The sequence below is a fragment of the Triticum dicoccoides genome, chromosome 6B (assembly GCF_002162155.2).
Source record: "Triticum dicoccoides isolate Atlit2015 ecotype Zavitan chromosome 6B, WEW_v2.0, whole genome shotgun sequence".
Taxonomy (NCBI): domain Eukaryota; kingdom Viridiplantae; phylum Streptophyta; class Magnoliopsida; order Poales; family Poaceae; genus Triticum; species Triticum dicoccoides.
In genome coordinates this window covers 390,319,234-390,335,181 of record NC_041391.1, presented here as the reverse complement: position 1 = coordinate 390,335,181, position 15,948 = coordinate 390,319,234, and the positions used below count along the sequence as shown (strand labels likewise).

At 43.4% G+C, this 15,948-nt stretch overlaps 1 protein-coding gene across 1 annotated transcript; it reads left to right on the top strand.

Moving 5' to 3' along the window:
• Positions 1-200: 200 nt before the first annotated feature.
• On the top strand, positions 201-496 carry LOC119321789 (protein transport protein Sec61 subunit gamma-like). Its single transcript, XM_037595329.1, has 2 exons — positions 201-297; positions 381-496. The coding sequence occupies exons 1-2, from the start codon at positions 201-203 to the stop codon at positions 494-496; spliced, it is 213 nt and encodes a 70-aa protein (XP_037451226.1).
• The last annotated feature ends 15,452 nt before the right edge of the window (positions 497-15,948 follow it).

Below are 15,948 nucleotides of genomic sequence, written 5' to 3'. Positions count from 1 at the left end.
CCGCCCCCTTCTCCCCGATTCAGACCACATCCTCCCACCATAGCTCGCCGTCGGGCGTCCTCCTCCCCTCCTCGCAGATCCAGAGCACAAATCCAAACAGCACATCATTCGCCCGTTGGCTTCCCCCTCCCTTCCCCTCACGCGCGCGACCTCGTCATCGTCGGTGGCTCGGAGATCTTGCCTTCCCGCCGGCAGCAGCCATGGACGCCGTCAACTCCGTGGTCGACTCCCTTCCCCACGAGTTTGCCAAGGACAGCGTCCGCCTCGTCAAGTGCTGCCACAAGCCCGACCGCAAGGGTAAGGACCAAAGACTCGCGCCTGCTCATCCGGATCCGGTTCGTTTTCCTCTTTCGCCAGATCTGACGCTGATCGGCGCGCAGAGTTCACCAAGGTGGCGGCGCGGATGGCGATCGGGTTCGTCATCATGGGGTTCTTCGGCTTCTTCATCAAGATCATCTTCATCCCCATCAACAACATCATCGTCGGCTCCGGCTAGGTGCGAATGCGTCTCCTCCGATCCCGTCTCCCTCTTGTTTGCACGGTTTAGTTAGACTTGGGTCATGTTGGCTCGCGGTGTGATCTGTTGGATCTGCGGTGTGCGCGCATAGTCCTGCGATCTGACCAATATTTAGTAAGCTAGATTTTAGTAGATCCTTTTTTCCTCCAAATAGACCTGTCAATTTCTACCTTGTTAGGAGAACTCGGATGAGTCAAGGGTAATCAGCTGTGGGGAACTGGGTTCATGCTTAAGTCATTGCCGCTAGTTGCCTCCGCAGGACGAATTGGGGGAATAGGCTGGTTGCTCACCACACAATTTGGGAAAAGAGGAGCTTTTGCAATGTTTTGTTTCGCCCAAGTTGGTGTCGATCCAGTGCATCTAATTGGCACATACTGAGTAGATAGGTTACATACCAATGTTTGTCCATGGTTCGTCCTATGTGTCCATGTATTCTTCATTCTTTAATGCACCTGTGTTCACGCATGGCCAGCTTTATGTATTCACAATATAAAGTTGATCTATACACACATGGCAAGCTTTTGTAAAATAAGAAAATAGGTAGGAGTCAAAATATTGTAGGACACGTGTTATGCAGTGTTGATCTATACTTTAATGCACCTGTGTTCACGCATGGCCAGCTTTATGTAGTAGTGTCGCGTGTGACCTCAAGAAAGGCTTTGAAAATCCTGATTGAAAATGAAGATGTTACTACTGATTCTCAGACCAGGAACATTGTGTTTCCTGAGCTCTTCCAATCCATTTCTTAGAATCCATGCCGGTGGTGTCTTCTATAATATGTGCATTATTCTATTTACCATGTTCGCTATGGCCGACCAGTCTGTTCTAGCTGTTTCATGTGGTCGTCCAATATGTGTGGTGCCAACTGCCATTTCTTTTCTAGCTGATGTCAATAGTCTTTTGGTTCATACAACTTAGTGCCTCATATATGAATGCTCTTTCTGGGTTTTTCAATTTCTCTTCCCCCTATCTTTTGCTGACTACACTGATTATATGCCTGTTCTACACCGATGCTCTTTTTTTATGCTGGTCCTATGTCATGGGTGTCAATATCTACTACCTATTTACTGCTTGTTGTGCAAAATCTTTTGGTTATTGTAAATCATTCCCTGCTGTATAAAGTTTGGTTTTAGTCTGTTGCATTTTGTTGGTTCCTATCTTGTCAATGTATACAACAATATGCTTTCTTGGTGGCCATTTGTGCTTCACATTTTTTGGGTATGCTACTTCTCTAATGAGTGGGTGCATCTCTTCTTTGTTTTATCATTCTATATTGTTTTCCTAACCTTTTTGGTATTCTGCTTTCTCCTTGCAGATGGCAAGCACCATTTTGTTGGTTCATGTCTTGCCAATGTCTACAGCAATGTGTGTGTCCTCTGTCTCATCTGTGGCATTACCGTAGGGCAACTCATAATGGGCCTATCAAGCATACTGACCTTGTGATGATAGATAAAGAGGTTGATTTCAGTGCCATTCTGATAAATATATTTTTAGCCCTATGAATTGAAAAATGAGTGCTTCTTGGTTGTTTCTGTTGTTGGTCCAAAAGATTCTTGGTGCTTTTAGTGCAGTACTATACTATGCTCCTTGGCACTTCTTGTTGTGTTAACTAAATGGTTTAGTCCTGCGCTTCATAGAAGCGGCTTTAACTAAATGTAATGAACTAATTAAGTGCCTTCTTTTATTGTTGGCTAATCCTTTGGTTTTATCGCATGCTACATTCTACTCTCTCTGTTCGTAAATATAAGTCTTTCTGGACATTTCAAATGGCCTACAACATACAGATGTATATGATGATATGCTACCACTCTAATATGTCCAGGCACTATAAACCCTATGAACTTAATAATGATACTCTGCATGCTATGAGTAAAGTGCTCTATTTTTGAATTTGTGTTATCTTTCTAAAGAACTTGTCCTTTTTTTTGAATGTTCTGTTCATAATATATTGGCTCCAGTGTTTTGATTCTTCTCTTCTGATTCATGTAACAGGGCGACGGCCGAAGGCATAATGATAGTTCTATTGCTGTCCTAGTGTAGCGAAGGTAGCCTAGTCGACTATGGTCGCGTAGTTAGTCATGCATACAGTTTCATCTGACTGGAGCAGGAGCCTAGTTTGTGCTGATTGTCAGGTAGCCTAGTCGACTATGGTCGCGTAGTTAGTCATGCATACAGTTTCATCTGACTGGAGCAGGAGCCCAGTTTGTGTTGATTGTCAATTCTCATTGTGATTGTCCCTATATCTGTGTGACTGATTGTATTTGTATCTATGTTGTAACTGTGTCATGACAGAAGGAGCCCAGTATATTTGTATGACTGTGATTGATTCTCGCTGTTGTTATCTGAAATATTACTTGTGTTTTCTGTCTGTTCTTATTTAAACATGGTTATTTATTTCTGTCACATTGTCAAATTGTAATCTGAATAATATGATGCTACCAAAAGGGTCCCACTTTAATAGAACCTGACAACTGGGACCCATCTGAGATCTGACTAGTGGACCCTTCTTTTGGGAAAAAATGAAAAACTAAATTCGTTTAGACAAAAAGGCCACAACCCAACAGTAAAAAGGCTGCAATATTGGGCTTGGCCCATGAACCCAACCAAAAATTGACAGACAAAAAAACACAAATAGGCTGAATTGTTGGGCTAGGCCCATGTAGAAAACCGAATTGGACCGGGCTGAATCTTGTGCCTACGTGGCCTAGGGAGGTTGCTAGTGACCAAAACGCCACAGTAGGAATATTTTGGTCGTAAACGTCCACGACCTACTCACAGAGAAGATTGCTATAGTTAGTTAACGACCGTCAGCTTTTGACCTTCTGTTTTTGGTCACAAAAAGGTCGCAAATGAAAAACTATGACCTTTCAGTGGCCAATAGTGGAGGTCACAAGTTGACATATTTCTTGTAGTGGCCGGAACAATTGACGGAGTTGAATGAGGTGACAACCTCAAAATAATTGAATGCAAACGCGAATCTTATGAGATGTCTTGAGCACTCCGGAAGGATAAACTGGCGAGAGGCGAACGAGCAAGGGGAAACTTCTAAGCCAAGGCAAAGAATACGATCAACACCGAAAACTTGAATTGAATACACCGGAAAGAAAACGAGACGAACAATGACGAAGTTGACGAGAATTCACCGGTTGAGACCATTGAGGAAAGACTGAAGAGGCTCCGCAAGAACGAAATTGATGCTCGAATAGAGACGCAAACTCCGGGAAGAAAAAGGTGTGTGAGGGCAGGAAAACAAAGGCAACTGGGAACAGGGAACCGACGAATAACTCACTACTAGAAAAATGGTTGTTAATGGCGCACCTATTTTGGCTAGTAATGGCGCACTATAGGTGCACCACTATTACCACGCCACTAGTAACAAATACTAATGGCGCACCTCTGGTGCGCCATTAGTATTGCAGGTAACAGTGGCACACCTTGTAGTGCGCCATTGCTATTGCTACAGGTGTGCCACTAGAAACTTTTTTTTGCTTTTTTTTGATTTTTTCTGAATTTTGAAGGCGGGAAAATAGTAGTGGCGCACCTTCTAACTCCCACCGTGCGTCATTGCTATTTTTTAATTTTGAATTTGGATCTGGATCGCTTTGCCCTTTTTTTCCTCATTTTTTTTGCTTGTTTTTCTTCACGATATTTTTCCAAATTTTGTTCTCGTTTTTGGATCTTGTACATTCTTTTGCCAGAGAGTGAAAGTGCGTTATGTCGACTAGAGGGGGGGTGAATAGGCGATTTTTATGAATTCTTCACTGAGGAATTTGCCTGTGAGGAAATTCCTTAGCGAAGAACTATTAGCAGCAGAATAAGTACTCAGAAGTAAGCATAACAGAATGCAAGCATGGTCATCATGATGGAATGAAGACTAGCACAGAGTACAGAAAGCGTAATCACAGGATAACACAAGATGAAGACAAACAGACTGAAGAAATTGAACTGAGGAAATTGAGAAAGTCTTCAGTCAAAGTCTTCAAACACAGATATGAACAAACACTCAACACAGTACTGAGGAAATGAAAGGGTTGAGGAAATAGAACCAGTAGGTTGGTGAAGACAATGATTTGGTAAACCAGTTCCAACTGCTGTCTCAGTTGTACGTCTGGTTGGAGCGGCTAAGTATTTAAACTCGAGGACACGCAGTCCCGGACACCCAGTCTCTGAGCACGCAGCTTAGGACACCCAGTCCTCACCATATTCTCCTTGAACTAAGATCACACAGATCCCGTCCAATCACTCGTGGTAAGTCTTCAGGCGACTTCCAAACCTTCACAGACTTGGTCACTCGGTGATCCACAATTCCTCTTGGATGCTCTAGACCTTGACGCCTAACCGTCTGGAAGAAGCACAGTCTTCAAAGGTAACAAGCGTCAGATCCACGCAGGATCAATTTCTTCAGTGATGCTCAATCACTTTGGGGTTTATAGGTGTTTGGGTTTGGGATTTTCCTCACTTGATGATTTTCGCTCAAAGTCCTCGGAGGATGGGTTGCTCTCAAATGACAAGTGTCAAGTTCTCTCGGAGCAGCCAACCAGCTAGTGGTTGTAGGGGGCGGCTATTTATAGCCTAGGGAGCAGCCCGACATGATAAGACATAAATGCCCCTCAATGATATGACCGTTAGGTGGATAAGATATTTTGGGACAGCTGGCGCGCAGCATAGCAACGGTCGGAAATTTGACTCTCAAATTTCTCAGGGCTATCAGGTTCCTCACTTTGTAGGTAATTCGCACTGGCGAATTCCTAACTCCTCAGTCAGAACAAATTCATCAGCAACCAGAAGAACTTCGTATCTATCAGTGAAGAAAGTGGCTGAACTGCATGAGATTTCCAAAGGCTTCACTCGAAGGGATTGGTAGGTGTAGGATTTTGAGTTGAGCATCACATGGAAATTTTTCCTTAGTATTTCCTCGACCCTCTTTAACAGTACGGTGTTTCCTGTGACTCAAGAAAGAGAAAATGAAACTACGAAAACAAAAGTATTCACGCTTCATGTTCCACAAATGAATAACAAGTCTTCACGGTCACACCAATTTCTTCACTTTCAAAGTCTTCAGAAAGTCTTCAGAATATCAAAGTCTTCAGTTGAAGGACTTCATTTTTAGGGGTCGACTTTCTCTGTAAATATCAAAGTCCTCATAGACCTGTGTACACTCACAAACGCATTAGTCCCTTAACCTATAAGTCTTCAATACACCAAAATCACTAAGGGGCACTAGATGCACTTACAATCTCCCCCTTTTTGGTGATTGATGACAACATAGGTTAAGTTTTCAACGGGGATAAATATATGAAGTGTATATACTGATATTGAGGAATTTGATTACAAGATATAGAAGAACTCCCCCTGAAGATGTGCATAGTGAGGAATTTGCTTTTGAGGCATTGCACATTTGAAGAGTTGAATCATGGAGATCTCCCCCTATATCTTATAATTCATACACGCATTTGATATATAATATGAAGAATTTGAAATGCATGATGAAATATGGTGCCTGGTGAGATTTAGCATGCGTGCAATGTCATTAACGAGGAAATAAGCATGCAGAGCATAATGCAACAAAAGTATCAGCGCACCATCGGGTTTAAGATTACAACTCGATCGAAATAAGAGTTTCAGAAGAACGAGAGTTGTAACTTAAAAAAATGCCCTTAATATAGACCCGCTTGAAGACTAACTCAGATTTCTCCCCCTTTGTCATCAAATGACCAAAAGGATTGAAACTGAGGACTAACGCCCCTGAAGAATTTCAAGTCGATGGAGGAGCGCCAGTGTTGTTGGGGTTGTTTGTTGTAGCAGGGCCTGCCGCAGTGTCGTCCAAATCTTCATACTCATCAGTGTCACGCGATGAAGAATAAGAGCTGGCCACCAAGGAAGGAACTTTGACCTTCTTGAATTTCTTCGTTGGAGGTGCTGACCAGTCAAATTCTTCCTTGAGACCCATATTCTTCAGATCAGTAGCGCTGTAGACGTGAGAGAGAATAGCCCAGGTGCGGTTGAAGGTTTCATGGAGGTAGTATTGGTTTTTCTTCACTGCATTGTGTGTTGAGGTCATGTTGTGAAGAATTGAACCAAACTGACGCTTGACCCATTTGTCATTGCGATCAACCTTCTGATGAAGACTGAGGAGTAACTCACGGTCAGTCATCACTCTGGGTGCTGTGGCTTGAGGATTTTGCTTGGCTGAGGTGTTTGCGGCAGAGTCATGTGTGGCAGAATCATCATTGGTAGAGTAAGATGCAGCCTTGTGAAATTGACCATCCAATGGACGAATGCCTTCATCGATCACAGCAGCGGCCTTGCCTTTATCATCAGCCGATGAAACTGTCCGTTTGAGGACTTCAATGGGAGGCAAGTAGCTACCATGGTTCAGCGTGTCAGCTTTGTAATTCAGTGAAGATCTTGCCCTGATGAATCTCATAATCCAAGGAGCATAGGGCTTCAGCTCGAATGGTGACATAGCAATATTGGCCAGAGTCCTCATGAAGAAATCATGGAAGTTGATGGGAACGCCATGAATGAGTTTAAAAAGCATATTCTTCATGATGCCAACGACTTCTTCATCATTTGAGTCATGTCCTTTGATTGGACTCATTGTCTTCGTCAGAATTCGATAGACAGTCCGAGGCACATAGAGTAATTCCTTGACGAGGAATTTGGTTCGTGGGGCCTGCCTTGGCTTCAAAGGCTTCATCAGCACTTGCATATAGTGATTTGAAAGTTCTGGTTCGTTGTAGATACACCGAGCATCATCAAGTGGAGGACTGAGTGGTAGAGCACGAAGCAATTCTGTTGCAGGTGCCTTGTAGTGTGTATTTTCAGACATCCAATCTAATACCCATGAGTTCACATCTTCAACGTCTCCGGTGATGTGCAGAGTTGCATAGAATTGAAGAATGAGTTCTTCATTCCAGTCACAGATATCAATGCAGAAGTTTAGAAGTCCTGCGTCGTGAAGAACACTGAGGACTGGCTCAAAGCCGGGCAGAGACTCCATGTCCACATGAGGAATATGTGCATGATCGAAGACTTTGTCTTTGTTTGAAGAGCACTGAGGAATAGAAATTGGCTTGGCTGGCAGTCCAGAAACGCCTCTTCCTTATGCGAGCAGAATCATATGGATTATAATCAGTGAAGAATATATGCTCGGCAAAGAAATCTTCAGCCTTAAACTTCTGTTTGCTTGAGAACGGATTCTTTTGCTTTGGCATAGGGGTGTTAGTGAGTTGCATCACCACCTCAGGAATCGTGAGCTCAGGTTCTTCAGGCTGAGGAATTTCTTGTCCCTCAACAGGTGCAGTCTGAGGATCAGCAGCAGCAGGTTCATCAGCACTAGTGGCTGGAATTTCTTCATGCACAGAGAGAGTGGGTTGAGTTTCTTCAGAGCCCATTTGAACTGTTGGTGCAGGGGACTGAGGAATCTGTTGGAGCGGGGTGAAGAGAGGAGTATTGGGATGCCGACTTTCCCAAAAATCATCATTCATCACAGGTGTGGTGCACCCTATATCCACATCTTCATCTTCAATTCCCTCAACACCAGCCTCTTCAGCTGTGAACTGAGGCATAGGTGAGGAAATGACTGGCGTTGAAGGGATTGCGTCCACTTCAATTTCTTCATCAATCTGCTCTGACGAAGCAGCAGAATGATGTTCTTCATCAGATCCGATTGGGATCTCATAGTCTTCTCCAAAAGGAACAAGGTCCTTTGATGGTATGGAGGAAATCGGAACAGCATCAATTGGATTTTCGAGTGAGCTGGTCATTGGCTTCATTTTCTTCGCAGCCGAAGAATTTGACACAGCTGATGCCTTCCTTTTCTTCACTGCAACTCGCTCTGCAGCCTTGGTCTTCTTCACATCAAATGCACATGGAAGAATTGGAGTTGGTGTAGGTGCAGATGGAGCTGAGGAATCTGGTTGATTTTCTTCAGGCGCAACTGATGCAGTTGCCCTGACTTTTTCAGTTTCTTCAGGCGCACCACTAGTGGATGCCCTGGCAATTTCTTCAGCGGCTGGAATGGGATCATCAGCCCTGGAACAAGCATTTTCATCAGCAGCCTGAACTTCATCAATGGTGCTGGCATGTTCTTCAGTCGGCTGAGCTGAGACTTCAGCCTGAGGAATTTCATGTTGCGTTGGCGCAACAACATTGGTGAATTTCTTCGTCAGGTTGACGAATCTGACTTTGGCTCCTTGCCAATCAGCATAGTAGGCATCAAAATCCTTGTTGAGGGCTTGAATTTCAGACTGAGCCTGGAGAAGTTCCTCAGGTGTCATTCTGACAACGTTTTTCTTCAGGAGCTTCTCCTTTCTGTATTGAGCTTTCTTAATCTCTCTTGCCTTTTCGAACTTCCATTTCTCTTCAGTGATGAAATGGGTCAGCATGTGACTTTGACCAGCGGTCAGATGAAAATCAGGCATGGGGGTGTTTGGATCCTTGTGCTAGAGATCAATATAATCGAGGATTTTCCTTGGATCCAACAGCAGTGGTACAGATGTGCCTTTGGCTCTAGTGGCCTTCACCTGTCTGTCTCTGATGATTTCTGCGAGTTCATCATCAGAAGCTTCATCATCAGAGGGCACATGGAATGCGACCTGCTTCTTCTTTGGACTTGGCCGAGGACCTTGTCCAGCTGTTGCTTTGGTCTTCAGCAGAGTCGGGCCAGATGATGACTTTGGTGCAGCAGAGGAACTTGCTGAAACACTAGAGGCAATCGAGAAACTAGAAGTCCTTTGACATGTAGTCAGATGCACAGGAGCTGAGGACTTTAAAAGAGCAGTAGTAGTGTGAGGAATTTGCCGTGAGGGCGCTGCTGAGGAACTTTGCCGTGAGGGCGCTGCTGAGGAACTTGGTCGTGAGGGCGCTGTTGGTGAAGCACTTGGCTTACGAGCAGGCTTCTTTGGCATGGATTTCCTCGGTTTGACCGAAGCCTCAGTAGCAGTAGCAGTGGCAGAATCCTCACTGAATTTCTTCACTGCCTCCTTGGCTTGTCTTGCCAATTTGGCTTGGCGCTTAGCCCATTCTTCAGGAAAGTCCTCACCACATTTGATGCTTGTGGGATCTGCTACTTGGCCAGGTGCCAATGGAGCTCTTGGGCATGGAGGATTGAGGGCGAATTTCTTCATGTACTTTGGAGTCACATATCTGTATTCCCTCCATTCCCTTGCCCATCTCCGTTCAATCTTCTGAATGCGCACCTTGCGCTGATTTTTGTTTTCTTTGCCATATTTTGCTTCATCAGGTGTGCAATAGTCAGCATAAATTTCCTCAGGGATTTCAAACCCAGTCATAACCTCAGGTTTCTTTCCTCCTTTCTGCGGCTTCTTACCGTCTGCCATATTCTTCAGTTGAGGAATTTGAACAAATGAGTTCTCTAAAGAAGTATGTAGTTTTTCTTCGAGGGACGTTGCAAATGAGTTAAGTTGATGAGAACCTAGTGATTCAGCAGCAGACATGAGTACCTGTGAACAGAGTATAGGTGCGAGGAATTTGGAGAGGTCATATGCGTTCTGAGAAGGTTTTTGAAGAGAACAAGTTTTGAGGAATTTGACCAGATGAACCTTGAGGAATTTCAGTAAGCGTTCTTGTCTTAGGTTCCAGAGTTGTACAGATCAAAGATCCACACAATTAGGGAATCTTGAAGAAAATGGTTGCTTAGAGAAACAGTTCAAGATCATATGATGTGTGTGGTGTTCGTATGTATGAAGATTTGAGGAATAAACACCTTTGAAGATTTTCAGGAAAGCCTGAGAATCAACACGAGTAATAAAAGTAACTTTTAATTACCCGAAGTGAAGAACGCGACGAACTGAGAAGAACAGATGGGAAGTTTGTCAGGTTAGATCTTCCTTGCCCTAACTTGGCGGAGGAAGACAGCTATGGTGGCGGCGGAGTGAAGATTTCCGCGGTCGGCGTGAGTACAACGGCGACGAGGTCGAGGCAGCGAAGCTCTTCCTCACTGGCGATGATGGAGTAGCGGCGGCGCTAGGGTTTGAGGAGCTCGAGCGGGAGAGAGAGGTCGAGCGGAGTAAATGAAGTGAGGAAGGGGAGAGGGGTATTTATAGACACGGTGAAAAACTGTTCGCCCGAAGATTTGGGATGAACGTGCCCCTGCCCTTTCTCCTTCACGTGACAGGTGTCACCCACGTACTGTGTAGTGGAGATCGTGTACACTTGTGGGTGAATAGAATAATGCATCGTGGGATGCGGAACAGTTTGAGCGGCAAAACCGAAAATCGGGATATGATTTGTTTTAAAGTTTCATTCGCAATTTCTTTAGCTGCCAAGGAAACAGTGAAGATTTTGAACGAGTTTCAAATAGAACGCACATGAAGAATTTGTGAATAGATTGGGTTGAGTATAGCATAGAGGGGGAAGGGTCCGATCACATTCACTTAGCAGAAAAAGCAACTTGAAGAAATAGCTATAAGTGAATGCTGTAGAGGACGTAAACTCATATATATATAGCCAATGAAGAAAAACGAAGGAAACAGTGAAGATTTTGCAAAGTTGAAGAATTTGAAAAACTGAAGAATTTCAAAACTGAGGAAAAACTCAAATTGAAGATTTTCAACTTTTTGTGGTGGCGTGACCCACCGTATAAGAATGATAATTTCAGACACCGCGTACAATTGTCGTAGGGTTCTGAGAATCAAATTCTTCATTAATTTCTTCACACTTAGAGTGTTATTCTTCATTGATTGAAGAAAAACGTTTCTTCATGTGTTGCACATCTAAGTCATCAATTTTGCATAAGTGTTAGGATGCGTGTCCTTTTCAAAGAACATTCGAAGATTCTAAGATATTTAGCTCACACCGCAACTTGCTAAATCTCTTCTCATCCAAGGGCTTAGTGAAGATATCAGCTAGCTGTTCTTCAGTCTTCACGTGCTCGATGGAGATGATGCCCTTCAACACATGATCACGAAGAAAATGATGACGAATCTGAATGTGCTTTGTCTTCGAGTGCTGAACTGGGTTGTGAGCAATCTTGATGGCACCTCTCATTGTCGCAGAGGAGAGGCACATTCTTCACGTTGACGCCATAGTCCTTGAGTGTTTGCTTCATCCAAAGCAGTTGAGCACATCAAGAGCCAGCAGCAATGTATTCAGCTTCGGCAGTAGACAGTGATACGCAGTTCTGTTTCTTCGAGGACCAATAGACCAAAGATCGTCCGAGGAAATGACAAGTGCCAGAAGTTAACTTGCGGTCCACACGATCACCAGCATAGTCAGAGTCAGAATATCCAATGAGATCAAAAACAGAGCCCTTGGGGTACCATAATCCTAGTGTTGGTGTGTGAGCTAGATATCGAAGAATATGCTTCACAGCCTTATGGTGTGATTCCTTTGGTGTAGCTTGAAATCGGGCACACATGCAAACACTAAGCATTATATCTGGCCTAGATGCACATAAGTACAATAAAGAACCAATCATGGAGCGGTATACCTTGTCATCGAAGTCAATACCATTTTCATCAGTGCATAGATGGCCTTTTGTGGGCATAGGAATTTTGATGCCTTTGCAATCTTGCATGCCGAATTTCCTCAATACATCTTTGAGGTATTTCTCCTGAGATATGAATATGCCATTGCGCTGTTGACGAATTTGGAGACCTAAGAAGAATTTCAACTCTCCCATCATAGACATTTGATATTCTTCACTCATCATATAGGCAAATTCATCACTATAACGTTGGTCAGTACAACCAAAGATAATATCATCAACATATATTTGGCACACAAACAGTTCACCATCATAAGATTTAGTAAAGAGAGTAGGGTCGAGTGAACCGGGTGTGAAGCCATTCTTCACGAAGAATTCCTTCAATGTATCATACCACGCCCGAGGGGCTTGCTTGAGGCCATAGAGGGCCTTATTAAGTTTGAAGACTTTGTCAGGATTCTTTGGATCTTCAAAACCTGGGGGTTGAGCAACATATACTTCTTCCTCAAGCTTACCATTGAGGAATGCACTTTTCACATCCATTTGATATAAGATGATATCATGATGGTTAGCATAAGCAAGTAATATGCGAATAGCCTCAAGTCTAGCAACAGGTGCAAAAGTTTCATCGAAATCAATTCCTTCAACCTGTGTGTAGCCTTGAGCTACCAGTCGTGCCTTATTCCTTACCACAAGGCCATTTTCATCTTGCTTGTTGCGGTCGATCCACTTTGTGCCCATGATATTATGCTTGCGAGGATCTGGACGTTTGACCAGTTCCCAGACATTGTTGAGCTCGAACTGATGTAGTTCTTCTTGCATAGCCTGAATCCACTCCGGCTGCAAGAATGCTTCATCTACCTTAGTGGGCTTTGTGATAGAGACAAAAGCATAGTGCCCACAAAAGTTAGATGAATGTGAAGCTTTTGAGCGTGTGAGAGGACCTGGCGCTTCAATGTCATCGATGATCTTGTCAACTTGTACTTTTTTTGCAACGCGAGGATGAGCTAGTTGACGTCGAGGTATTTGATCATTTTCCTCAGCACCATTGTCTTCAGGTGCGTCAGCTCGATGTTCTTCGCGTACTGGAATGAATTCTTCAGCAAATTCTTCAGTAGGAATGACATCTTCAGTTGCCTTGAACTTGATGGAATCCTCAGGTGCTGGTTCATCTAACACAGAAGGTAGGTGCTCTCTTTGCAAGCCATTAGTTTCATCGAACCGCACATCTACAGTTTCAACAATCTTGTGAAGAACAATGTTGAAGACTCTGTAGGTGTGCGAGTCCTTTCCGTAACCAAGCATAAAACCTTCATGTGCTTTCGGTGCGAATTTAGAATTGTGGTGAGGATCTCTAATCCAACATTTAGCACCGAAGACTTTGAAATAACTCACATTGGGTTTCTTGTCAGTGAGGAGTTCATAGGCCGTCTTCTTGAAGAATTTGTGAAGATATACTCTGTTGATGATGTGGCACATAGTGTCAATTGCATCAATCCAAAAACGATCAGGCGTTTTGTATTCATCAAGCATAGTGCGAGCCATCTCAACAAGAGTTCTGTTCTTGCGCTCAACGACGCCATTTTGTTGAGGAGTATAAGGAGCAGATAACTCATGAGTAATACCAAGTTCATCAAGATAGTCATCAAGACCGGAATTCTTGAACTCAGTTCCATTGTCACTTCTGATGTGCTTGATCTTCACACCAAAGTTGGTTGAAGCCCTCGAAGAAAATTGTTTGAAGACTTCCTGCACTTCATGTTTGTAAGTAACAATGTGTACCCATGTATATCGAGAGTAATCATCAACAATGACAAAACCATATAGAGAAGCAGCATTAGTGACTGCTGAGTAATGATTAGGTCCGAAGAGGTCCATGTGAAGCAATTCGAATGGACGAGTAGTGGTCATGATAGTCTTTGCTGGATGCTTGGCCTTGGTCATTTTTCTAGCTTCACAGGCTCCGCATAAGTGATCCTTGAGGAATTTGACATTCTCAATGCCAATGACATGCTTCTTCTTCGCAAGCGTGTGCAAATTCCTCATGCCTGCGTGACCAAGTCATCGATGCCATAGACAGCCTTCTGAAGCTTTTGCAAGTAGGCACACGGCTGGTTGTGGTCCTGTAGAGAAATCAAAAATATACAAATCTCCTCTCCTAAAGCCTTCGAAGACTTTGGAATTGTCAGCTTCCATAATCACAACACAGCGATACTTGCCAAAGACAACAACCATATCAAGATCACAAAGCATTGAGACTGACATGAGGTTGTATCCTAAGGACTCAACAAGCATGACTTTGTCCATGTGTTTATCCTTAGAGATTGCAACCTTACCAAGACCCAATACCTGACATTTGCCTTTGTCAGCAAAGATGATATGCTTCAGATGTGACGGTGATAAAGGAGCATCCATCAAAAGATTCTTGTCACCAGTCATGTGATTTGTACATCCACTATCGAGGACCCATTCAGTGGTTTTGGGTTGATCATCCTGCAGATGAATTAGTGTAACTTACAATCTCATATGCTTCATCAGTGAAGAATATGATATTAAGCTCATCATATGAATTTCATCAAGGGGTAAACAGATATAGCAGTATGAGGACGTGTGAAATGAAGGTTCATTTCATCATGGTTAGCCTGCGTCCTTTCAGGCAATTTTGTCAGGTCCCCAGCAAATTCTTCAGACGTTAAGGCACGTCTGGAGACCTAACCCTACAGAAGAGATTAGTTCTTTTTCTTCACCACCCACATCTGAAGGGGTGGCAAAGAGTTCATCACTCTGCGAGAACCATACGAGAATGGTGGCATAGAAGCCAAACCATTTCGTTTCACATAAGAGGGGTTAGGGTAAGCATATGAATAAGCAGAGAAATTCTTCGAGGACTTATGAACATAATGATTTGAAGAATAATGTGCATATTCGTAGCCCTTAGCTCTACCCTACGAAACAGAGTTGTTAGCACGATGATAGTCATATGAGGACTTTGATCCATCTGATGAATTTGATCCATATGAGGACTTGGATCCATATGAAGAATTAGGTCCATATGAAGAGTTTGTTCTGGGGTTCCTATTCTTCACAGGTGGTGGCATGAGGACATTCACCTGAAGACTTTCAACATAACTTTTGGGGACCCAGATTTTCTTCATAGGGGAACCGTTCCTGCAGTTAGTCCCAACATATCTAGCAAATACTTCACCATTCTGATTTTTGAGCAGTTTATAGTTGGAGTAAAATGACTCATCAGAAGAATGAGGAGATTCACATCTAAAGCCAGATAACATGGATGGATCAACTGGAGGTCCCTTTGCAGCAACCCATGAGGTTTTGGGGTACTGCTCAGGCTTCCAATATGTTCCATCAGCATTAAGTTTCCTCTCAAAGGCAATACCCTATTTCCTAGGGTTTCTATTGAGGATCTGCTTTTTGAGCACATCACAAAGAATCTGATGCCCTTTGAGGCTTTTGTACATGCCTGTCATGTACAGTTCCTTCAGCCCTGCATCGTCAGTGATACTAGCAATGTCCTCAGATGAGGAATTAGTGATAACATAGGCAGGTGAAGAATTTGTAACAGTTGAAGCATTTGAACATTCAGGTGAAGAATTAGCAGATTCACGTTCAATGCATTTTAAGCATGGAGGAACAAATTCTTCCTGAGAAGTGCTGATTTGTTGAGCAAGTAATGAATCGCGCTCCTTCTGAAGATCTTGATAACTCACTCTTAGCTTCTCAAGATCTTGCTTTCTTTGAAGAAATTCATAAGAAAGTTTCTCATGATCAGATAAGAGAGTGTTATGATGACTTTGAAGGTTATCAAACCGAGACTGAAGTCTCTGAAGATTGTCAGTCAGGGCTTTAGTGCGATCCATTTCTTCACCCAACATATCATCACTTTTGTCTAGCATGTTTTGAACCTTTTCAAAAGCCCTTTGTTGTTTCACAGCAATCTTTGCAAGTTTAGAGTAGCTGG